Raw genomic sequence first — 23,805 nt, 5'->3', positions numbered from 1 at the left:
AGGCAACACCAAAAACACATTTACCAGGATTCAACTTCATTTGGTATTATTTGAGGGTATCGAATGTCTCCTTAAGGTCGTCCAGATGTGCAAGCTCTTCCTTGCTCTTGACGAGCATATCGTCGACGTACACCTCTATATTCCTACCTATCTGCTTGACGAATATTTTATTTACCAACCTCTGATAAGTCGCTCCTACGTTCTTCAGTCCAAACGACATTACCTTATAATAGTAGAGCCCTTAACTGGTAATGAAGGCGGTTTTCTCCTGGTCCTCGTCAGCCATTTTTATCTAGTTGTACCCTGAGAACGCATCTATGAATGTCAACAGCTTGTGTCCAACCGTAGAGTCTAGGAGCTGGTCTAACCTCGGAAGAGGAAAGCTGTCCTTCAGGCAGGCCTTGTTTAGGTCTGTGAAGTCCACACACATCCTCCATTTCCCATTTGCTTTCTTTACTAGAACGATGTTTGCAAGCCAATCTGGATAATATACCTCCCTGATAAAGCCTGCAGTCAAGAGTTTGCTCACTTCGTCGGTGATGGCTTGGTCTCTCTCGGGCGCAAAGGTTCTTCGTCTCTGCTTGATGGGCTTCCTCTCTGGGTCCACATTCAACCTGTGTTGGATGACTTCTGGAGATATGCCTGACATGTCGTCATGGCTCCAGGCAAAGACGTCTAAGTTCTCCTTAAGAAACTGAATGAGCTTCGTTCTCATCTCAGGACTTAGGGTCGTCCCTATTCTGGTTGTTTTCGTTGCTTCCCCTTCGATCAGCTCCACTGCTTCCAGTGCCTCTACCTTTTCTTCCTCTTTTTCTTCTATTGTCCACGTGTGGTTTTCCTTAGCTGCTAAAACAGCCTGGTAGCATTCCCGAGCTAGAACTTGGTCTCCTTTAACTTTACCAATACCATTTTCTGTTGGGAATTTTACCTTCATGCAGTAGATGGATATGGACGCCTTCTACTTGTTGAGTGCTGACCTCCCAATAATGACATTATATGACGAGGGACAATCTACTACTAAGAAGTCTATCTGACGAGTCAACTGCTTCGGGTATGTTCCCACTGTTACAGCCAGCGTCACTATGCCTTTGGGATATACTCTGTCACCGCTGAAGCTAACGAGGGAGGAATCAAACGGACGTAGTCTTCTTAGATCCAGTTTCAGTTGCTGGAATGCAGGAAAGTAAATGATGTCAGCAGAACTACCATTGTCCACGAGAATCCTTTTGGTGTTGAACCCTTCTATGGTAAGCATTACAACCAAAGGGTCATTATGAGACTGTTTCACTCCTCTAGCGTCATTCTCATTAAAGGTCATATCCTGATCAGTTCGTCTGTACTTAGGTGGGGGCACCATGTGGACGCCATTCACCTGTCGTTGATGTGTTTTCTTAAGTGATTTGAATGAGCCTCCTGTGACAGGCCCCCCTGCGATCGTCTGTATTTCCCCGATCACATTTTGAAGAGGCTGGGACTGACGGCTTCTGCTCTTGGATAAGGACTCATATTGGCCTTTGTTTTCGTCTCGAAATTTGTTGTACTCTCCCTTCTTTATAAACTTCTGCAACTTCCCTTTTCGTATTAATTCCTCTATTTGCTCTTTGAGATCCCTACAATCCTCGGTGTAATGGCCATGATCTTTGTGAAATCGACAATACTTACTCCTGTCACGGACGCTAAGGGACGAGTGTAATGGCCGTGGCCATTTAAGTTAGTGTTCATCTTTAATCTGCGTTAGAATTTTGTCAACAGGCATAACAAGAGGGGTGAATTTTACCGTTCGTGGACTTTTATCATCTTTTCTTCTGACTCCGTCATTATTTCGACGATCCAGACGGTCCCGCTTGTGTCCTCTACGGTCGTCTTCCCTTCTCCCTTTGTCCCCCGGTCTATCTCCGTCCCTGATAGCAGCCAACGCGTCCTCAACGTTCATGTACTTCTGCGCTTTAAGGAGCATTTCAGCCATCGTCTTTGGGGGGTTCTTCGCGAGTGAGGTAACGAGCTCTCTGGACTTCAACCCTGCCTTGAAAGTTGTCAACTGCACCATATCGTCAGCCTCGTCTACCTCCAATGTCTCCCTGGTAAAGCGTTTCACATATGACCTCAAGGTCTCCTTCTCTCCCTGCCTAATGGTGAGCAAGTGATCCGCGGTTCTCTTTGGTCGTTGTCCTCCAATAAAGTGATGCAGGAAGGCGTTGCTCAACTGCTCGAATGTGTCGATGGACGACGTTGGCAACTTTGTGAACCACTCCCGGGCAGCTCCCTTGAGTGTTGTTGGGAATGAACGACACAATATTTCATCTGGGGGCTGCTGAAGTCCCAGGGTCGTTTTGAAGGTATTTAGGTGATCTTGGGGGTCCTTCAGCCCATCAAAGGGCTCGAGCTGAGGTAACCAGAATTTTGACGGCATTGAACAGTCGAGGACTGCTGTTATGAATGGCGAATCCGTCGCTCGGACCATCCGATCCACACTCCGCTCTGTTTTTTCCTTGATGGCATTCCTTAGTTCGTCCATCTCCCTCCTCATCTCCCGAAGAAGGTCTGAATTTTGCTCGGCGGGAGTGTTTGGTCCTCGATGGTCATTTCTTCTGTAGCTATCCCCTTCGTCTTCCTAATTTCCCCTCGAACGATTTTCCTCCTGCTGAAGTCGTAGCTTCATTTCCTAGTTCTGCCTAGTCAGCTCTTCAACTGTGGCTGCAAGGGCCTGAACTTGCTTAGCTAGGGCTGTAGAATCTTGATTGGACTCCATCTTAAAAAGAATAAGAATAAGAAACCACTATTTCGAGTTTGAACATGAAAATGTCGTTTCTCACAAACGGCGCCAAACTGATGAGTGTAAGCTCGTCAGTAATGTTGGTCGGATGGAGATGATCCTTCAACTTTCACCGATGGTCACCGGTGTGGTGCCTGCCACAATGTCTCCGATGCCAAAGTCAGAATATGAAACTCTCTTCCAAAATAAAGCAATATAAGATGAACAGAAATCAAAGAAACAATCTCCTTTCTTACTTGTATATCTCTCTCTCGTCTTCGTGGGAGTGTGTGGGCTTTATATATGCTCTCATGGTTCCTAGCCATTGGAGGAGTTATGGAGGTCTTAATGCTCCTTTTGGTAAGGTTTTGGGGCTGTGTAATGAGGCATCAATGTCTTCAAACGGTTCATACAGTTGAAGGTATATCCGTTTAGTTGATTGTATTAAATGGCCTAGATGCCCTCGTCAGTAGTGTTGTCTTCCACGTCGTCTATCCTGAGGGTATACTCGTCCATATCGAGGGACTCGTCCACATAGGATAGACTTGACAGTTTCGTCAGTACTTATCAATCTTGTCAATAGTCAAATTTTAAATTAACTACAACTTTATTATGTTAGTTATCTTCTTTTCAAATACAGCATACATCTATCTTTTCAAATTTTTTTATACGTCAATTACAAAAATTACAATATTTATCATAAATTTGTTAGAGTTTAAAAAGAGGACTCTGAAAAAGATTGAATAAATAGAAGAGAATAAAATTTTACAAACGCCACAATGTTGAACTAGCATTTTACAGAATTTTGAAGTGTTTGAGAGCAGAATGTTGAGCTTTTTTTTTTAATGATTTTTGGCTCCCGTGCTTTTCAATTTTGTTAAAGCTTGTCACCTTCTTTTAATTGAAAAATTATTTTATGGGACATCTCGCTATTACAATGTGTGGGTCCAATACATGTGGATCTCACATGTTAATTATAATAGAGAAAATTCATGAGACTGTCTTATAAGATACATTCTCCTTCTAATTATAATTCAATTGAGTTATTTGAATAATTTCATGAGTTTCTAAATTCTATCCATCAATTTTGAAAATTGGTGGAATTTTTTTTTATATACAAGATAAAATTTATACTCTACCCTAATCTAAGTGTATATGTATGTGAAACTCCCTCCTAGAGACTTAAACCAAGGCCCTTACCTCCCACACTCCACAAGCACTTATACTTGTGGAGTAATCATCGCATCAAGGGTGTGCAGTAGTCAAAATTGGTGAATTAAATTTGTCGTGTCATTAACAATTTGAATAATATCAAAGTGGTGATAATTTGTTTAAATGTTAAGGATAAGGTAAAGTCTAATCCACTCATTTTAAAATAAATAGATAGAATTTTAGCAACTCCATAGTAGAGTTAGCCAAATAAGAGTTACCCTAAAAACTTTGGAAGAATTTTTTTATTTTTAGACTCCATAATGAATTAATGAGGAGTTATCTTTTTTCTTTTTCTTTTTTTTTTTCTTTTTTTTTTTAGAAGATACTCTATTAGGAATTATTGGACATTCCTATTACTATTCAAGTATAGGAGTTATTAGTAAAGCAGCATCCCAAGTGCAGTCCTCTTTGTTTGTAGTTTGAACCCCACCTACTACTCTATTATTTACTTATCTCAAAAAGAGTAAGTCCAGTGCTACAAAATTTTCACAACTTTGCCACAACTTTGTTATATGGCAAGTTGTAAGTAGTAGAAAGAAAATCGTGGCAACTCGTGAGTAGTAAAATCATGAACCCACTATTTTATTTCCACCACTTACTCGCCACGTAGCAGAGTTGTGACAAAATTTGTGGCACTAGACTTTCTTTCTCAAAAATAAAATACCTAATGCTCTACCATTTACTTATCTTAAAAATAAAATATTATAATCAGTAAAGTAATAAAAAGAGTTGCTTTTTTTGAGTTTAACTTATCTCTAATACTTTTTTAACTAGAATCTCATTTTATTTTAATTAGAAATTAATACTTGCCATTATATATTTAAAACAAAAGTTCAAGAAGTGGGCCAAACCCACTTTTTTCTCTTTTTTTTTGGGGACGCAAATGCCCACTAACTAAAGTAGTCTCAAATTTATTTAATTTTGGTTTGCAAAGCAAGTAGTCCCATTCGACAAATGCAGAAGAAAAGATAAAATGAAGTAGACCAAATGGACCTTTTTTTTTTCTTTGAGATAGAGTTTAGGAGTCATGCTTTTGGTACCACGAACACCTTTGAATAGAAACTAAAGTAATATCCTTACATCATCCATTGTATTAGGCAGATGGCCCATTTTAAATCACAGTCCACCAGCTCTTGGCTATTGTAACATTTGTCGTGATATATTTTTCAACCAACACTTCTTTTTTAATAAAATTCCAAAAGATATAATCACAATAATATGAAAGATTTTGAAGAATAGTTTATCATCTGCCTGATAAGGGCCGTTTGGTAACGTTGTTCTAATAACTTTATTTGTATTTTTTAGAAATATGTGTGGGTGAAAAAGTGTGAAAATATGTGTAAAATTTTCCTTCAAACCGGTTGAAAGGAGATCCTTTATGTGGTGAAAAATAAAATTATTTACACATACTATTTAAACAAATCACATGACTCATTAAATTAAATAAGTCATAGTGACTGAAAAGTATAAGAGTATGATTTTATCAATTGCCACTGATTTAGAGGTAAACTTTTTCCTCATAGATTAAACAACATTCGAAGTTACAAGCCTAAGGACAATATGGCCGAGTATTGTTCAACATTTATTGTACTGCCAGTATATTCTATAATTTTCTGCTAAGGAATGGCACTTTCAATGAACAATTTGGATGAAACTAAACCTGACTGCTTGCTCAAAGTCTTAACGGTGAATCAATTTATAGTCATATTCATATATATAAAGATGCCCCGTGGAAAAAAATATATATATTTCCACAATAAGAAAAGAAGGATTTATACCTTGACTGGCTACTTTTGCAATTCGTTCTCAGATTCTAAGCTGTATTACTACAAAGCTGGCTTCTCACAAGATGAGAGATGAGACATACTCGAGGAAGAAATTAAACCAGCTACTTCATCCACATTTGAATCAGGAACAAAATTATTCATACATTCCTTCCACCACTAATGATGTGTACATTGTCATTGGGGTCATACAGATCAGATGCCTTCTCCGTCTTCAACTCCTGCAACGTTTGAAAATAAAAAGATAAGAATGTAATCGTGGAAAGCAGTTCCGTGGACCAATGTTTTGTAAGATCCACACGTTCCTATCAAGATGCGAAACACAAAAATGCTCTTAGTCAGTTGGTCCAATCATAGCATCACCGGTCAAAGCTGTTGAGGAAATATTTTTCACATATTTAAGATTAAGTGTCTGTTTGGCATTGGATTTTAAGGCAGTTTTTTTGCTTTTAGTTTAATGAACAAGTTTTTAAAATCTCACTTTTTCTTACTTTTTTTTCAATTTTTCAAAATACAAGTATACTTTAGCACACTTTCAGCAAAAAACTAAAAAAGTTGTTCCAATAAGTCATACACTAAAAAGAGCATATATACCAATCAACCTACAAGGCTACAATACAATAAGACTAGTGGAAAAGATTAACCATTACCACTCTTTCTGGGAGATTTTCGATAAGAAGTTGAGATGCACGAGCATCCCTGACCTTCAAGTAGTTATACAGGACAACACCACAGAGAGCTGCAGAAAGAGAGAATTACTTCTATTGTAAACATAAATATCAACTAGAAAAAAGTTTTAAGTCAAAACAAATGACATGCCAAAAACGTACCTATTGCATAACCAATTATGTTGAGCCCAGTGATCAGAGACTCAGGAAATAGAACAGTTGAAAGGGCAATGAGAATCCAGTCTTTCAGAACTCCAGCAACACGGATAGTTACAGCTCCAGTTCTACCAATTACTAAGAAAATTGAGAAGTTCAAAGCTAGAGCACAAAGTGCATTTGAGAAGAATATCCAGAAATTGAACTGAATCTGGGAAACTTCCATTACAGGCTTCTCTAGAAAATACCAAGGAATAAACAAGAAGACAAAGCTGCACATGACAATGGATGGGAATGAGCAATTCAGCAGAACAGCATAAAACTATAATTTTACCCACAGACTGCATATCAAATGATTTATCTGGAATCAAAAACAGAGTCATTTTTATTTTGCTTTTCCCACACTCCCCAAAATGTTCTTTCCATAATGTTGTTACTGAAATGGGCTTTCCTCAAGAGTCACATTAAAATTTAGCAGCCCAAGGAACAATGCATGAGAAGAGCACAATTTAGGCAATGTTGGAAGGAAATAGCTGACTCCCATCATTCTCAATATCATAGTAAAGTCATAGATGACATGAAGAAGTGATCAAAACCATGCAAGATAAAATACCATCAATAAATGATCAAAAAGATCAGAGGCACCAGATAATATTTCAGGGACACAGTGGATACATCTTCACATGTGGCTGTGTCCAGTTCACTCCTGAACTAAACACAAGCCGGATCCACAATTCAGTATAATAATTGATTAAAGATCTAGAAATATACTGAAGCAAATGAGTGATTTAAGCTTAAGGAAGAAAAACGGGCCAAAGGAAGGCCAAGAATGACATGAAAGTAGTGAGGAGGGGCATTATTGTCAAAGATGTAATAAAGACCAAAGAGGATTCATGAATCCTCAATTAGTTTTTTTTTTTTTTTTTTTTTTGGGGGGGGGGGGGGGGTTTAAAGCATAACAAGATCAAGTTATTTAAAGATCTGAACTATCACAAAAGAACCATTCATGCTTGAATCAACAATTCAAACCCACAAATGGGACTATCATTCAAAGGTTCCAAATACGTGAGAATAATATACCTGCATGGAGCTATATAATATAAACTGGTGATAGGATTTAAAGTTAAGCCCTTCTTCTGAAGAAGAACTTGTGTTAAGACCAGCCTGAGAGCTTCACCAAACATTCCCATGACCTGATAACCCGTACCCAGAACATTAAAGTGAATTTCCCCATATGAGGAAATGACAACTCCAACACTGACGAGCACCATGTTCAAGAACACATCACACCTTAATTTGTCAGTGCCACAAACAACCGCTGTGAGGAATGTCGCCACTGGCACTGTAAAATCCAGATTTTAAGATGTATTCACTACTTAGCCATTTATTAGTTTCCCAAGGCATAACAATGATATACAAATACAGAGTCTTAACATACTCAGGGATTTAAGCATCTGGATGAAGGCCACAGAAATGTACAGATAAGCAGTATTGCCAAACCTGCCCACAAAGAAAATGCATTAGAGATTTTTTAATATACAATTTAACATGTGAGAACCAACATGAAATCCATGCCATTGAGGATATGGAAATAACAAGTAATAGATTGAGCGCATTATTAATTTTGATAAATCTGCATTATGATGCAAAAGCAAGTATTCAAGTCATGAACACATTATCTCATAAAAAATTACTAATGATCTAAACCAATTGTCTAACATACATTTTGAAGCATTTGATAATTAAAATTTTAAGCCCAAGAAACTCTACATGAAATTTAGATTTCGATAATAGCAAAGAAAGAAAATACACTACCCATAACCAATCAATTGTCTCAACCAATCCTTTCTGAATAACGATGGAAATACTCACAAGGAACAAAAAACGACTCTCCTTGCAATCCAGGAGAATTAGGTAGCGCTGTTCACGGTTGAGACAATCTTAGGTAATTATTAATTTCAAAGTTACACATAGAACCACATTAAGGAAGTAACTAGCTAATTTAAATTGTTGCTCCTTGTCTAAACATAGGAAAAATAAATGAAGAAAAGCCTCAAGATAGCATCCTGGAATTGTCCCCAGCTGAAGATGGAACACAGTAACTGGATTCAAACAAGAAGTCTAATTCTACAATATACATTACTTACCATAAACTAGACGCAAAGAAGGCGCTTATAGGAATGACACATGTAGCATATCTGCAAAGCCAGGAATATTCCTTAAGGAAGAAAGAATTGATAACACAAAAAAAAATAAAAATCAAAGTGCATGTCACAAGCTTACATTTGGAATGTCATTTTAATAGGAGAAACAACCTGCACCAATAAAAAATATCAACTGTTTGGCCAACAAAGAATAGCATTAAGGGAAAACAATGCAGGAAAGAAAAGGTAGACCTAGGCACAGATAACAAATTAAACAGATGAGAAGAAAGTGGAAAAAGAAAAGGGATGAGACCTAAACAAAGAACAACATTTCAGAAAGTTAAACAGTATATTTCAATCTTCATTTGTCCCCATACTAGCTCTTTAATGTTTACATCTTTTATGTGGGACCGCATCATACCTGTCTTCCTTTTTCATGTCCTACAGGAAATCATTTCTTCTATTGTATACGAGCAAACTCAACCTAGGATCCCAAATCTCAAACTAATTTAAAACTGAACATAAAGTACTCAAACCAACTCCACTCAACTAAGCATAATCCCATCAAATTGGGTTGGGAACATGTTTTGAGACTTAGTTTACCACACTGTTGATACACTGAGGTCATATGATAGCTTGTTCAAAGACAAAAACTTGCACAAGTATTTTACATTTTTATGCTAAATCTTCCAACGTGAAAATTAAGACCCTAGAAGTTCCAAATGCCGGAAATCATAAGATGAACAATGATCACCAATGCAGTTAAATGGGAACAAAAGCAAGAGAGCACATATCACAAAATTGTTGCCACCCCCCATTAACGTTATAGTTGTGTTGCCAAATCCTATGTCTACTCCTCAGGGTTAGTCTTTCAAATAAATCTTCACCACAATTTTTTTTTCTTCAAAGTTCCTTATAATTACCAAAAAAGAATGGCTGATAGCATCAAACCTAGTGAAGAGAAGCAGAAAGACTATTCAAAGTGAAGGCATCTCCAGTTCAAACAGGATCCTATGCGTACCTTGAAAACACGGATGAGAAAGAATGCAACCACACCAGAAAATCCCATATGAATCATAGTGAGGGTTATAGGATATGGAAAATTGAAGTACCTTGTCGAGAGAACCCACTGCAAATGAACAAAAAGAAAAGTAATATTCGTTATTCAATATTTAAAACAAAAACAAGACAAAACAAAAGGAGCTGAAAAAACAGAATGCCTTACTTTGTTGTACAAAATAACCCCAGATGAAAGCAATATGTAGACTAGAAGGTAAATATAGGTCAAGAGATGCTCCCTGTTGAGCATTGTGTCCGGACTACAATTCCTACAAAGACCCTTCAATAAAAATAACTCCTTGTTTGCCAAATGCCAAGCCTCAAACACTACAAGCTTTTCAAACGAAAAATTGGGGCACGCCAAGAATATTTCCCCATAAAGATGGTGCAATTAACACTGTTTAACTAAAGATTTCCCCCTGTTCAACAACCATTATCAACAAACCAACTATTAATACAAAAGATTTCACCAAAAATCCCACATTTATATCACTAAAACTTGCAAAAGAGTAACACACATTATTATTATTATTATTATTATATCATAGAGTCCAGAATGAATCCAAATCCTATAAAACACTACCTTAAGTTTCTACTAAAAAGCAACCAATTGTTTAACATTTTCAATTAAATCAATCAATCAAGCAACACAACACAAAAAGTAATCTTTCCCTTATTTTGGAGCAAACACATAAGTAATCACCCATTGCTGTTTCAATTAGAACAATAAAAAATAAAAATAAAAAAATAAAAACAAAAACAAATTAAAGTGACAACATTATGTATCTCCAGCATGGAAAAACAAACTCAAATTTGGATCATATATAATCACCCCAAAGCAACTCATATTAAAAACTATTAAGTAATAATTAATCAGCAATTAAATAGCTAATTATTGGCCAAAATAAATTACTAAACACGACATTATCTATCTTTGCCATAATTTTTCACAGCTACATTACAAACAATTACTTCTTCTTTGTTGAGAAAAGTGGAAACAAATATACAAAATGTGAATGGGAAAAGTGTACTCACACACACACAGAGAGTCAAAGCTGCGAATCTGATTCAAAAGAGAGAGAGGAAATGGCGGAGTTTGCAGAGAGAATGGGAAAACGACGTCGTGTTTAGGTTTTTAGGGTGAGAATTGTAGAATCGGGGTTTGGGGTTTGAGAGAGTGAGAGATCCGAAGATAGAAAGGCAAAGGCGTGTATGAGTAATATAACCCATATACTATATATTAGCGTGTTTTTGTTTTTGGTTCTGCTTCGCCTTTGTTGCCATAACAGCCAACATTCATTAATATATAGATATAAACTACGATGCTTTGCTTACAGACCCATCGATGACAATGACGTCGTTTTTGCATTCATTAGGCCGTTGATATTTGATACTTCTCTCTTGGGCTCTGACACACAATTTATTTATGCCACAAAATATAAAGCTTTTTAAATAAATAAATAAATAAACAAAATTATAATACTAGATTTGGGATTCGCTTATTTTGCTAAAACTGAATTTTTTTTGCTAAAAGTACAAAATAAAAGTTAGTTGAAATAGTACTGTAAGATCTATGAATAGTACCAAAAAGTACAATAAAGCCCATAAATAATAGCAAAAATAAGATGAATAATAAAATAAGTTGATTTTTTTAATTTGTAGCTAAACGTATACTAATAGTTTGTTTTTTTTTTACAGGGAGAGGATAAAATACAAAAACCACGTTCAAGTGTCGTATAGAACTAAACATTATATTAGCGGCTGTCCTTAGGCTAATTATTAATAAATTATTTTAGAAAAGTCTTGACATCAATTTTATAAAAAAAAAATTTCCCTTAAAAGATCAAATTTTTCTAAGTACAAGGGAACCTTTAATACTACTGCTTAAAAGTTCAGCTTATCTTAACAACAGTAGGGAGTGTCTTAATAGTCAATGATTAATAAATACGTAAATAGTACTACTATGTTCCAAATTGTTGGTTATGTACTCTACTTATTTTAGAATATCTCAAAATATTGTCATATTTTTAAAAATAGAAGTCACTAGTTTACAGATTTTTTTATTATGCCCTAATTTATTTTGGGAGCATTTAAAACAAAAACAAAAAATTTCCTAATAGACGCACTATAGTAGCTAGGAGTATTTTTATTTTTAGATATCATTTAAACGATAAGTTTGAATTTGAAAGCAAAGCCAATAGTGTTTGTATTGAATTAGGAGTATGTTTTTTATGTTTTATTTTATTTTATTTATTGAAAAAAAAAAAAAAAAAAAATTAATAATTAATCAGCAATTAAATAGCTAATTATTGGCCAAAATAAATTACTAAACACGACATTATCTATCTTTGCCATAATTTTTCACAGCTACATTACAAACAATTACTTCTTCTTTGTTGAGAAAAGTGGAAACAAATATACAAAATGTGAATGGGAAAAGTGTACTCACACACACACAGAGAGTCAAAGCTGCGAATCTGATTCAAAAGAGAGAGAGAGGGAATGGCGGAGTTCGCAGAGAGAATGGGAAAACGACGTCGTGTTTAGGTTTTTAGGGTGAGAATTGTAGAATCGGGGTTTGGGGTTTGAGAGAGTGAGAGATCCGAAGATAGAAAGGCAAAGGCGTGTATGAGTAATATAACCCATATACTATATATTAGCGTGTTTTTGTTTTTGGTTCTGCTTCGCCTTTGTTGCCATAACAGCCAACATTCATTAATATATAGATATAAACTACGATGCTTTGCTTACAGACCCATCGATGACAATGACGTCGTTTTTGCATTCATTAGGCGGTTGATATTTGATACTTCTCTCTTGAGCTCTGACACACAATTTATTTATGCCACAAAATATAAAGCTTTTTAAATAAATAAATAAATAACAAAATTATAATACTAGATTTGAGATTCGCATATTTTGTTGAAATTGAAAACTTTTTACTAAAAGTACAAGATAAAAATTAGTTAAAATAGTACCATAAGACCCATGAATAGTACCAAAAAGTGCAATAAGGCCTATAAATAATAGCAAAAATAAGTTGAATAATAAAATAAGTTGATCTTTTTAATTTAGAGCTAAACGCACACTAATAAGTTGTTTTTTTTATGGGGAGAGGATAAAATACAAAAACCATGTTCAAGTGTCGTATAAAACTAAACATTATATTAGCAGCTGTCCTTAGGCTAATTATTAATAAATTATTTTAGAAAAATCTTGACATTACTTTTATGAAAAATATAAAGAGTCATTAAAAATTAATAATTTGTTTCCCATAAAAAATTTTAAAAAATATTTCATAAACTAATACACTAAGGGCATTCGTTAACTTTTCCCTTAAAAGATCTAATTTTCCTAAGTACAAGGGAGCCTTTAATACTACTGTTTAAAAGTTCAGCTTATCTTAACAACACAAGGGAGTGTCTTAATAGTCAATGATTGATAAATACTTAAATAGTACTACTATGTTCCAAATTGTTGGTTATGTACTCTACCTATTTTGAAATATCTCAAAATATTGTCATATTTTTAAAAATAGAAGTCACTAGTTTACAGATTTTTTTTATTATGCCTTACTTTATTTTGGGAGCATTTAAAACAAAAACAAAAAATTTCCTAATAGACGCACTATAGTAGCTAGGAGTATTTTTATTTTTAGATATCATTTAAACGATAAGTTTGAATTTGAAAGCAAAGTCAATAGTGTTTGTATTGAATTAGGAGTATGTTTTTTATGTTTGATTTTATTTTATTTATTGAAAAAAAAAATACCCAACACTAACAGTGAAACATTCATTTAATTGTTGTAGGAGTCTAGGAGCCCTTCTAATCACGTCACTTAGGGAACGTTTGATAGATTGTAATAAACATTGTAATGTAATAACTATTCCTATGGTTTAGCTATACAGTTGTTTGGTTATGTTTTTATTACATGTAATAATTATTCCATATAAATCCTTATTCCTTAAAATAAGGAATAGTCATTCCTTATTAAAAGTACTGAATCTCCATTCCCTTGCTAAATGTAATCGGCTCTTCTTAACAAAATTCCCAAAATCCCCCACTACCCGCGTCTTCTCCAAAATTGCTTCTTTTTGCTCTATTTCCATTCCCTTGCTAAATGTAATTGGCTCTGCTTAACAAAAATCCCAAAATCCCCCACTACCTACATCCGCTCCAAAATTCCTTCTCCTTGTTATGTTAACAAAATTCCCATAATCCCCTACTACATGCATCTTCTCCAAAATTTCATCCCCTTCCTAAATTTTATATCTCCCTCCTCTCTAAAATGTTATTTTCCTGCTACTAGAGATCTATTTATATGGGTATTGTCTTTCTCTCACCCTTAGTTGATGTTCTCTCTTCTCAAGGAAATTTTTTCTTTCTTTCTTCTCTTAGGTCTGCAATTTCCACAAGTATTGCTCCCTCTCTCTCTTCTTTTCTCTATTGTTTCTGCTATTAGAGATCTATTTGTATGGGTATTTCCTTTTTCTCACCCTCAGCTGTTGCTCTCTCTTCTTAGGATTTTTTTTTCTGCCTTAGATTTGTAATTTCTACTAGTACCGCTCTCTGTTTCTGTTATTCATAACAATTTCAAATTTGCCATATTTGATATTTGTATAGCTATGAGGTTCTATGATATTGAGATTGGAAACAGTGACCTTGATCAGCTAGCCAATTTGGCGACAAAGCATATCAATGATATATATATATATATTAACAAAATATTTTTATTCAATTGTGCATTTTGGGATTATATTTAGGAGTATATATATTAACGTGTCTGATATATAGCAAAATGTAATCTATGGGGGTGACTTTAAACAATCAAAATTCAAAAATTCAAAATCAATTAATTAATATTAGAAAGCAGAGAGTTGAAAGTTATCTATTGAAGTATGGGTCTGTCTCAAAGTTATTTATTGTAGTATGAACATTACTCTCAAGGAATTTGGTGGTGGGTTACCCACGCACTTGGTATTCTGATCATTCATATTTAATATTTTATTTTAATTATCATCTTGTTCAATTATTTAAATTATGTACAAATTTTATTAATGGTATTGTGAATGGAGTGCATGGAGAACCAATTTGACAAATGAAATGTTTAATATGTGGAGAAATAGGAGAGAAATATAGTTTAATAATATAATTCTTTGATTTGTGACTTTTTTCGTGTATTGTTTTCTTGAGTTAATAAAGTTTTACAAGTGATAGTGTTTCTTGGGCAAATTTTATAGGTGTGAGACATGAGCATGACCATTGAAGATTTTACCAATTTCCCACCCCTGGACACGTAGAGAAGCAAAGCTTGTTTAAGAGAGAAGAAGACAAGTTAATATCTATAGGGTTACCAAACAACTGAATATGAATAATTATTACATTACAACATCTTGCATTCCTTGTAATATCTATTTCTATTCATATGTAATCATCATTACAGTCTACCAAACGTTTTAAAAAAATGATCTAAAAGAGGTTCATTCCAACCGATAACTTTGCATTTCAAATTTCTAATAACTATTTTTTTTTAATTTAAAAAATTAAATTTTTTTATAACTTTGTTTAAGGGTAATTTTGGAAAGATAATAAATGACGTACTCTTAAAAAGTTAGATTTTTAAACATGGCAAACAATTTGAGATGAATGGAGTAATTAGAGACTGAGATTAATAATCTAGATTGGTTTTTGGTTTTTGCATTCAAGTAGTAGTAATTTTTTAAAAATTTTGTGCATAAAAAGTTTGCATTCGAGTTCTTTAATGAAAAAAAAAAGAAAAAAAAAAGTCTCTATGTTAAATGGGTTTCCCTTAATTGGATGAAATCATGTACTAGTATATTTTTATTATTATTGTTATTTTTATTTTTGGGTTTCTCTTTTAAGGAACTAAAAAAAAAAAAAAAAAACTAAAATTATATTGTTTTTTTGGCGCTTAATATCCATTAATAGAGATAGACAAAATGATTAAATTGACAACAAATAAAAAAAAATTTAAAAAGTACAAAGAGATCGTTGGATGTAGACAACCAAAATACAGCCACTTCTCCAAAAGGCCATTAGCTTTTTAAGGTTTTTTTTTTTTTTTTTTTTTTTTAATTAAATAAAAGTTGAGGGAATTCGACTTCCGAATGCTGGATCTAACATATGAGGGGAAAAAAATGTCATTAGGGTCACATAGCCGCTCCTTAAGTATCCTATTGTTAACATACATAAATCACCCATTCTGTAAACATCTTTTTCTACTTCCTGGAATTTAAGAATATGAATAGGTCATAGGTGAATAATTCTTATATTTTGTAGTTTGTACTACTTAATCAAAAATTTCTTCTTTACTTATGTGTTACAATTTCATTTCTTGTATCCAATTTTTGCAATCCTATCTTGAGTTTATATCGGTTAAATGCCTTTTGAGAATGCCAAACTGATTATAAACGGCTAATGATCTTATTTTTATTGGTTAATTTCATTTAAGAAATATGCATAAAAGTAATTGCAAGAAATGAGTTTTTTTTTTTTTTTAATAATAAAAATGAAAAGAAAAATTATACATAAGTTGACAGTAAAATAAATAAACTGACATTTTAAACTAAAACAAAGAAACCCTTAACAGGCAGTTAACAGCCCTGATACAATTATTCATCTCCTGGCTCATCTTGTTCGGCGATACATTAGATACTCAGCTCTGGGAGCATAAAAGAAAGCTATCAAAGAGCAGCTTTCATTAGGAATACTAGTTTGTAGGGGTGTGCAGAAAACCCACCGACCCGCCAAACCCGGCCCGACCCGCCAGGTTGGGTATGTTTTAAGGCTTGGTGGGTTGGATTGGGTCACAAAAAATTTTGGTCGGGTTGGGTGTGAGTCATAAAATTACAAACCCGCCAAACCCGACCCGACCCACCCATATTTAATATATATTTAAAATATATTAAATTTAATAATTTTTTTTAAAATCAGCTTTAAATTTAATATATACTAATAATAATATTATATACTATAAGTGCTTATATATAATATATATATATATATATATATACTAATAATAATATTATATATTTTAAAATATATAATATATACTAATAATAATATATTTAATAAATTTAATAATAATAATTTGTCAAATCCATGGGTTTAACCCGACCCAACCCGACCCATGTGGGTTGAGTTGGGTTGAGTTGGACTTATGTGATGGGTTGAGTTGGGTTGAATTTTTTTTAACCCACCATGATGAGTTGGGTCAAAAAATCTCCTCAACCCGACCCATGCACACGCCTACTAATTTGAGAGCATCAAATTAGGCTTCTTGATCTTCTGTAAGTTGTTATGTGACAGCCATTTGCATTTTACTTCTTAGAACAATCACATCTTGACTTATAATTTCAGTGTTTGTTTTTTTTTTGACATTCTTCATTGAATCACCATGTTGTAGTTTGAGAGCAAGTTCATCAATTTACCTTTGATGGATGACAAAATGAGACGAAAAAAAAGAATATTTATAACATTTCATTTCTGAAGTATATGCCAATTAATGGAGATACACAATGTCTCACCCAAGGCCAACTCGAGGTACAATACTACAATGTTTTGCTAGAGTGCATCTAGGTTTTTCCTTTTCCTCTTGCTTTGTTCTAGAGCGAAAGCTACTTGGGTACACTTTTAGGGACCCTGGGGAAGGGGGGATGACAAACAGGGGTAAGCTACACATCAGTTTAAGTAAAGATGGCAACCATTTTTGGGGGAAGGGAAAAAGAAAAAGAGAGAAAAATTAAGGATAATTCCAGACGAGAAAAAAAGCAGCCCCACAAACTATGAACAAATAAACAGTGTGTAAATAACGGAAGCACGTGGAACCTTGATCAAACAATTTACCACCACTCTCTGAAACAATCCCTTTGTTATATATGCATGCTCACGTGCGTGCACACATGCGCACACTCACAGGCACAGAGAGACAGAATCACTAGTTATGTGCTTCACCGGCAGGTCCAGGCCGGGCATGTAACAGTGGCTGGAGGGCTTTAACTACAATGCTCATGTTTGGGCGGAAGTCAGCTTCATATTGCACACACAAGGCAGCAACAGCAGCCATCTGTAATTCAGACAGACAAAGGGTTAACAAAATTAGATGTTTTGCGGCCATGAAAGGGCTTGATGCAACAGATCTTTTAAGGCCTAATTAGCCTTAGTTCTAACAAAGGTAGGCCAAGTGTGCATTGAAGGTTTATAACAATGCTTTCCATTTCTGGGCAGTCCCTAAATCTAAGCCATTGTATTCTTTTGGGTTTTTCTTTTTTGCCTTTTATTTAATTTTTTAAAATTGAGCATTGTCTGGCTGTAAAGTGTAAATTATTTTTGGGCGGAGACTCTGTAATTGTCCTTGACACATATTCCGACAACCACCTATCTCTCTTCATCAAAGGAATGGAAAGGATTAAAGTATTACACTCATATGTGTCATATCTAACCACCTGCATAATTTATGTTCTGAGGCTGCATGTTTGACATGTTTTGTGCATTGTCAATCAGGAATACTACCAAATCAGAAATGTGGTACAAATCTATTATTAACAAAAACAAAAAACAAGGGAGGAATGCAACAATAAAAAATAAGCCAAAGTAAATACCTTTGCCACGGCCTTAGGTGGGTATTCTGAATTAAGTCTTGTATCAACACACTGCCTAACCTTGTCTTCACTAAGTTTTGGGGTAGCCTAACACATTTCAAAACCTTACTGTAATTAGCTTGGGTGCATGGAACATATTTTTATGTTGAAAATTATTAAAAACAAAGTGGATGTGCTAGATATAAGAAAAGAGTAGGACAATTTAGTACCCATGTAACTAAACTCTGCTGTCCACGTGGTAATGTATGATCAACAGGTTTTCGCCCTGTCAGAAGTTCAAGCAGGACAACACCAAAGCTGTACACATCACTCTTGGCATTCAACTGTCCAGTCATTGCATATCTGCCAAACATAAGTACAGAATGAAAAAAAGTGTATGGTGCTCAAGGAAAGCAGTCTCACATCAAGTTATAAATATAGAATCATTTGCAGCCCAAGCTGATGCTCAGTTTAATAAGGATGTAAAAGACTTGCAACCCTTTTGAAGTTGGGTTAGCCTTGGAGAAAATGCCAAGTTTTCATTTGTTGTCACAAAATAACTAAGCAACCAAAAGGAGCACTATTTGAGTTACAAAAGGAGATGCCTATCGTGGTTGTTCAACGAAATCTTTGGCAGACAATTTCATACATAGTTAAGTGCATTAATTTCCTTCATGATTATATATCACACTTCATACAACAAATGATGGGCTATTCAATAAAACATATATGATTGCAAATGTCCACAAATTGCTTACTCAGGCGCATGATAACCAAAGGTTCCAAGAACACGAGTGGAATGAAGACGTGCAGCCATATCAGGAGCTTGATTTGATAAATCAAAGTCTGCAATCTTAGCAACATCATCATCGAAGATTAGTACATTGCTGGACTTGATGTCACGATGGATGATGTGAGGACTAGCCATTTCATGCAAGTACTCAAGCCCTTTTGCGGCCCCGACAGCAATTTTTACTCGTTGTGCCCATGAAAGAACAGGACCAGGTTGTGCTCCTTTAACTCCCTTCCTCCCTGCATAAATAAATGATAAATAGAACACTAACACTACTCAGAAACTGTGATATGGCAGAAAAATGAATCTAAACTATAAATTGAAAAGTTGCATATGAAACTTTCTTACTTCAGCATATAAATGAACCAAGAAAATGCAGCAAAAACATAAAAAAATTTATTATGCCTTCAACCTTTACAGTAGCAATTTGATCTTTGATCTTCTATACCATGTAGACTAGCAAATAAAAGACCTACATACCGTGTAGAATATCATGAAGGGATCCATTAGACGCAAACTCATAGGCCAGAATACGGGAATTTCCATCAATACAGTAACCAAGTAATTGAACAAAATTGTCATGCTTCAGCCTTGATACCATAGAAACCTGTAAAGTCAACCATTAATAAAAATATAAAGCTTAACTTATCCTGTCGACATAGCAAAGATAGCAAAGTTACAGTTGTCCTCTAAACCTGGGCTAAAAATTCATCGTCAGGTTGTTTGCTGGCATCCAACTTCTTGATGGCTGCAGCCTGCCCACTTTTAAGAATCCCATAATATACCCTTCCATATGATCCCTCTCCAATCAAAGCATTTGTCCCAAAGTTTTCTGTAACTTCCTTTAGTTCGTCCACTAGTAAAGCAGGAACTTCAATGGGCTGAACTTTCACAGCTTGTGCACCCTTAGGTGCAGTTTCTGATGCATGATAACCTCCATCATTTCCTGCTGGCCAATCCAGATTACACTAACGAAATAAGTAACTGAATGAACACAGAAAAAGAATATAAAAATAAAATATCAAAAGAAAAAAGAAACAATTAAAAGTTAGTATATGAGAACCATGTGTGTATGTCTGTGAAGTGTAAATGGCATTAAGCACCATAAACCATACAGCTTAAATCCAAGTCTCCAAGGTACATTTTTTAAACTCTGATTCAAGTGTTTCTTAGTGATTAAGTACATAGTTGCTTAAATTAATTCATTCTTGATGCAACAACTCTAGCTAGGATGACAAAATTACCTGCTGAACTTTTCACCGCATATTGACCCCCAGTGTCAGCAGTTTTGTGAAAATCATCATTGTCACAACAACCGAAGCAGCTCATGATTCTTTGCCTAAAGAATACTCCTCTCTGATCAAAAAATATCAGACTAAATGAACAAAGCAGCAACTCCAACTTTTATGCATGAAATTTACAGGAGTTGAAAATATAGAACAGACTAGCTGAAGTGCTTTATGAGAAGTTGATCAACATTCAAAAGAACCATTTCAAAAATAAATGTTTAATAATGCAGTTTAAAGGATCAATATACCATCAATCTATTCAAAGAAAATGCAATGAGTTGTTGTCATGGTTCAATAAATGCGAATGTATTACCATAGACACACAAGCAACATGCTACTATATTCCATAATCAGAATCATGATACATTTTCCTTCTTCCACTAAAAGGATTGGCTTTAAGTAAAATAATGGGGAAAAGGCAATCTAAATTTTCCTCATTTTGCTTCCTTCATTTTTGAGGTCAGTCCTCAGTTCAAGTCATAGATTCTCCGTATTCCTACTACATATGGCTTTCTGTATGAGACAGATTATCATGCACAAGAAGAAGACCAAGAATAATGTGGCCTATGGCAATGACAATAAATGAACAATATGAACCTATGTGAAGCTAAATGAAAAGTGTAGAAATATCAGTAGCCAACCTAAGTCTCTAAATTTTAGCTATTAAATTAAGCCTTCTAGTTACACCCATGTTACAATCTAACTGGCTACAACCTTGGCATTCCTACTCAAATCATGCTAATCCAAACCCAATAATGACAAAACTAATTTCATAAATACCTTATTGTCTATCATATAACAAACAATCCCATTAACTCTTATCTAAGTGCACGCAAATAACTACTCAAAATTCCAACATAACATTTCCGACCCTAGATATAATTGCAATTTGCAATACCACCTTAGTAGCCAAATTGACACATAAACCGCTAGAGATATCAAGTAGTACAAGTAGGTATCAGAGCAATGTTTCAACAATTATAACACGAAAAACACTCACGAAACTCCGCAAGAAATAACGCTTTACGCAAACTCATAAACGAACCCTAAAACAAACTTCCCTGCAACCAAACCCCAAACATTGCATGCATTCAATTCTCGGAACGACAATTCTGAGTAACACAAACTTGCACAAATGAGATTTGATTCCAATTCTCATTCCTATTAGTTCATCACATTAAGATACTTCAAAATTCCACAAATTCAGTCTCAATTTTTTTTTGCATATCATTGTTCAAGTTCAAACAACCTCACTTTGCATCATATATTCTAACATGCACACAGATTCAGCAGATCAAAACCAATCACAACCAAAAAATAAAAAGTAAAAAAAAAAAAATATATATATATATAGAGCGAAAATAGTTATACTAAAAAGAACATAGATCAATCACAGGCTTAGATAATATAACTAAACACTTCATTTCTTAGTCAGAAACTTCATCATCTACGAATTCAAAGCCAAATTTGATTTACAAAGCGAGAACTGGTACGAGATTTACGAAAGCCAACAGTAACTGAAAAATTCGAAGAGCTACAGAGACCGATCCGTACCTGGAAATCGGAGAAAAGATAGTGCGAAAACACGAAGAGCTCACTGTTGCTTGAATCAGTGTTGCGATTCGGAGCGAGCTTCGAGATCTGAGCTCCGAAGCCGAAAAAGGTCTGCGCACGATAAGCAGAGACAGTGCGCAGGTTAAAAGCGCTTTCAGACTTTGAAGTCTCGAAAATTAAATTAAATTTATATATATATATATATACACAAATTAATACAGGATTTTCTTCACAGCAATTTATATATACTACTTTTTTTATTTTTTATTTTTTAATTAATTAATTAATTAATTTTTTAAATTTGGTACTGTGGCAAAGTGGGCTGAGGTGGAGCTAGCCAGACTTGACTACACTACAAAAGTTTGAACATTTTTGTTACGTGTCGGAAGCTGATTGGTTTGAAATTTGAGTGTTTCTTTTTGCTGAATTAGTCTTTTTCCAATGACTGAGAAACACCCTAATTATGTTTAAATAATACTACTAGTAATAATTAGTCTTTTTTTGTAATGGCTAATTGCTTGACTTTTGCTAATGGATTACCACTGTTCACATGTAATTAGTCAATCGTTAATTACTTTTACAGATTTTGCCGTATCAAAAATAGTAGTATTATTTTAGAGCAATTGTTAATAAATAATTTTAAGGAAGTTTTGAGATTATTTTTTATAGAAAATTTAAAAAATTGTCAAAAATTAATTATTATTTTTTTCATAAAATATTTCTAAAAATATATCATAAACTAATGTTTTTAGAATATTCGCTAACTTTTCCCCAAATGGTATTAAATTAGATTGTAATCATAGAAAAACTTATGAACGAAAAATTATTAAATATTCCAGAGTATGATAAATGTGTACCATAAATTTAATTAGTAAGGCCTAATATTATATAAAAGAAGAAAATATGCATTTATAGTACTCTAATAAAAGTATTCTATAATTACTCTTTATAAACTATTGTAGTGAGCTGATCTGCTGGTAAGAGTGTTTATATAGAAGAATTTGATCATTTGAAATATTATATATTTATCTTTATTTTTTTGATAAAGAAATATTATCTATCTATCTAAAGTATATAACTAAAAAAAATATTTGATATCTTATTTTACAATGATATAAAATTAAGACCATAGAGATAAATTGAAAATTTTAAAATTATTCATCAAACTTCTATTAAATTTAGGACACACTCAAACTATAACTAGTTTCAATTATGATTTAAAATACCCGCGCTTTGTGAAAAGACTAATTATTATTCACTTTTTAGTTTGGATTTTTATTTTTGATAAGCTTTTTAATTTTTTTGAGAAACAATAAGCTTTTTAATTCGGATGTGAGCAAATGAGTGATTCATGAATCGGTCGTCAATTATTTAACTCTAAATATCACCGTAATGTGTGGGACATAAAAATAAAAGCCAAATGTCATGTTATGTCCTGATTAAATTATACATTTGTCGTTACATGATTGTAGCTAGTCAGGTCTCCTCTGGTCAGCGAAAAAAAATAATCAGGTCTCCTCTAATTTCTAAATGAATACTATTGTGATGGGATGGCTTTGAATGAGAAGAATATTGTGGATAAGGAGGATGCAGATTACTGCCATAACCTCGCCTTTCCATAAAAAGTAATGTTGGAGAGAATTTGACGTCTCTCAACAATGGTAACTTTTTTTTATTAAATCTTATCATCAAATTAAAATATCAATTAATTTTAGAGAGAATTTGACATCTGCTCTTAACGATGATAACTTTTTATTATTAAATCTTACTATCAAATTAAAACATCAATCAATT

General features: G+C 34.0%; 3 protein-coding genes and 1 non-coding gene across 6 annotated transcripts; all 4 read right to left on the bottom strand.

The window, feature by feature from the left end:
- Positions 1-1,711: 1,711 nt before the first annotated feature.
- On the bottom strand, positions 1,712-2,527 carry LOC136064660 (uncharacterized). Its single transcript, XM_065766647.1, has one exon. It carries the CDS (start codon positions 2,525-2,527, stop codon positions 1,712-1,714), a length of 816 nt encoding a protein of 271 aa, XP_065622719.1.
- Positions 2,528-5,461: 2,934 nt separating this feature from the next.
- Positions 5,462-12,494, bottom strand: LOC111985953 (probable sugar phosphate/phosphate translocator At3g17430). Of its 2 annotated transcripts, none has more exons than XM_065766648.1 (10): positions 12,225-12,494; positions 9,942-10,194; positions 9,738-9,845; positions 8,856-8,887; positions 8,720-8,770; positions 8,011-8,072; positions 7,653-7,914; positions 6,579-6,844; positions 6,399-6,487; positions 5,462-5,969 (listed from the first exon to the last, which is right to left on the bottom strand). In XM_065766648.1, the coding sequence occupies exons 2-10, from the start codon at positions 10,023-10,025 to the stop codon at positions 5,889-5,891; spliced, it is 1,035 nt and encodes a 344-aa protein (XP_065622720.1). In that variant the 5' UTR covers positions 10,026-10,194; positions 12,225-12,494; the 3' UTR covers positions 5,462-5,888. The 2 variants fall into 2 exon arrangements, with proteins under 2 accessions (XP_065622720.1, XP_023873363.1); XM_024017595.2 differs by lacking the exon at positions 12,225-12,494 and adding an exon at positions 10,811-11,082.
- On the bottom strand, positions 5,997-6,177 carry LOC111985955 (small nucleolar RNA snoR2/U65). The gene has a single exon (XR_002880092.2). It is a non-coding gene; the product is annotated as a small nucleolar RNA snoR2/U65 (small nucleolar RNA).
- Positions 12,495-17,251: 4,757 nt separating the features above from the next.
- On the bottom strand, positions 17,252-22,204 carry LOC112005489 (pto-interacting protein 1). 2 transcript variants are annotated; one of them, XM_024037744.2, is made up of 8 exons: positions 22,012-22,204; positions 20,413-20,524; positions 19,864-20,117; positions 19,649-19,775; positions 19,134-19,407; positions 18,606-18,738; positions 18,397-18,483; positions 17,252-17,861 (listed from the first exon to the last, which is right to left on the bottom strand). In XM_024037744.2, exons 2-8 carry the CDS (start codon positions 20,495-20,497, stop codon positions 17,733-17,735), a joined length of 1,089 nt encoding a protein of 362 aa, XP_023893512.1. In that variant the 5' UTR covers positions 20,498-20,524; positions 22,012-22,204; the 3' UTR covers positions 17,252-17,732. The 2 variants fall into 2 exon arrangements, with proteins under 2 accessions (XP_023893512.1, XP_023893513.1); XM_024037745.2 differs by having other exon boundaries at positions 19,864-20,114; positions 22,012-22,203.
- Positions 22,205-23,805: the final 1,601 nt, after the last annotated feature.

The sequence above is a fragment of the Quercus suber genome, unplaced genomic scaffold, assembly GCF_002906115.3.
Source record: "Quercus suber isolate HL8 unplaced genomic scaffold, Cork oak 2.0 scaffold_728, whole genome shotgun sequence".
Lineage (NCBI taxonomy): Eukaryota > Viridiplantae > Streptophyta > Magnoliopsida > Fagales > Fagaceae > Quercus > Quercus suber.
Note: the sequence above shows the minus strand (reverse complement) of the source record. Positions and strands in the feature narration are given on the sequence as shown.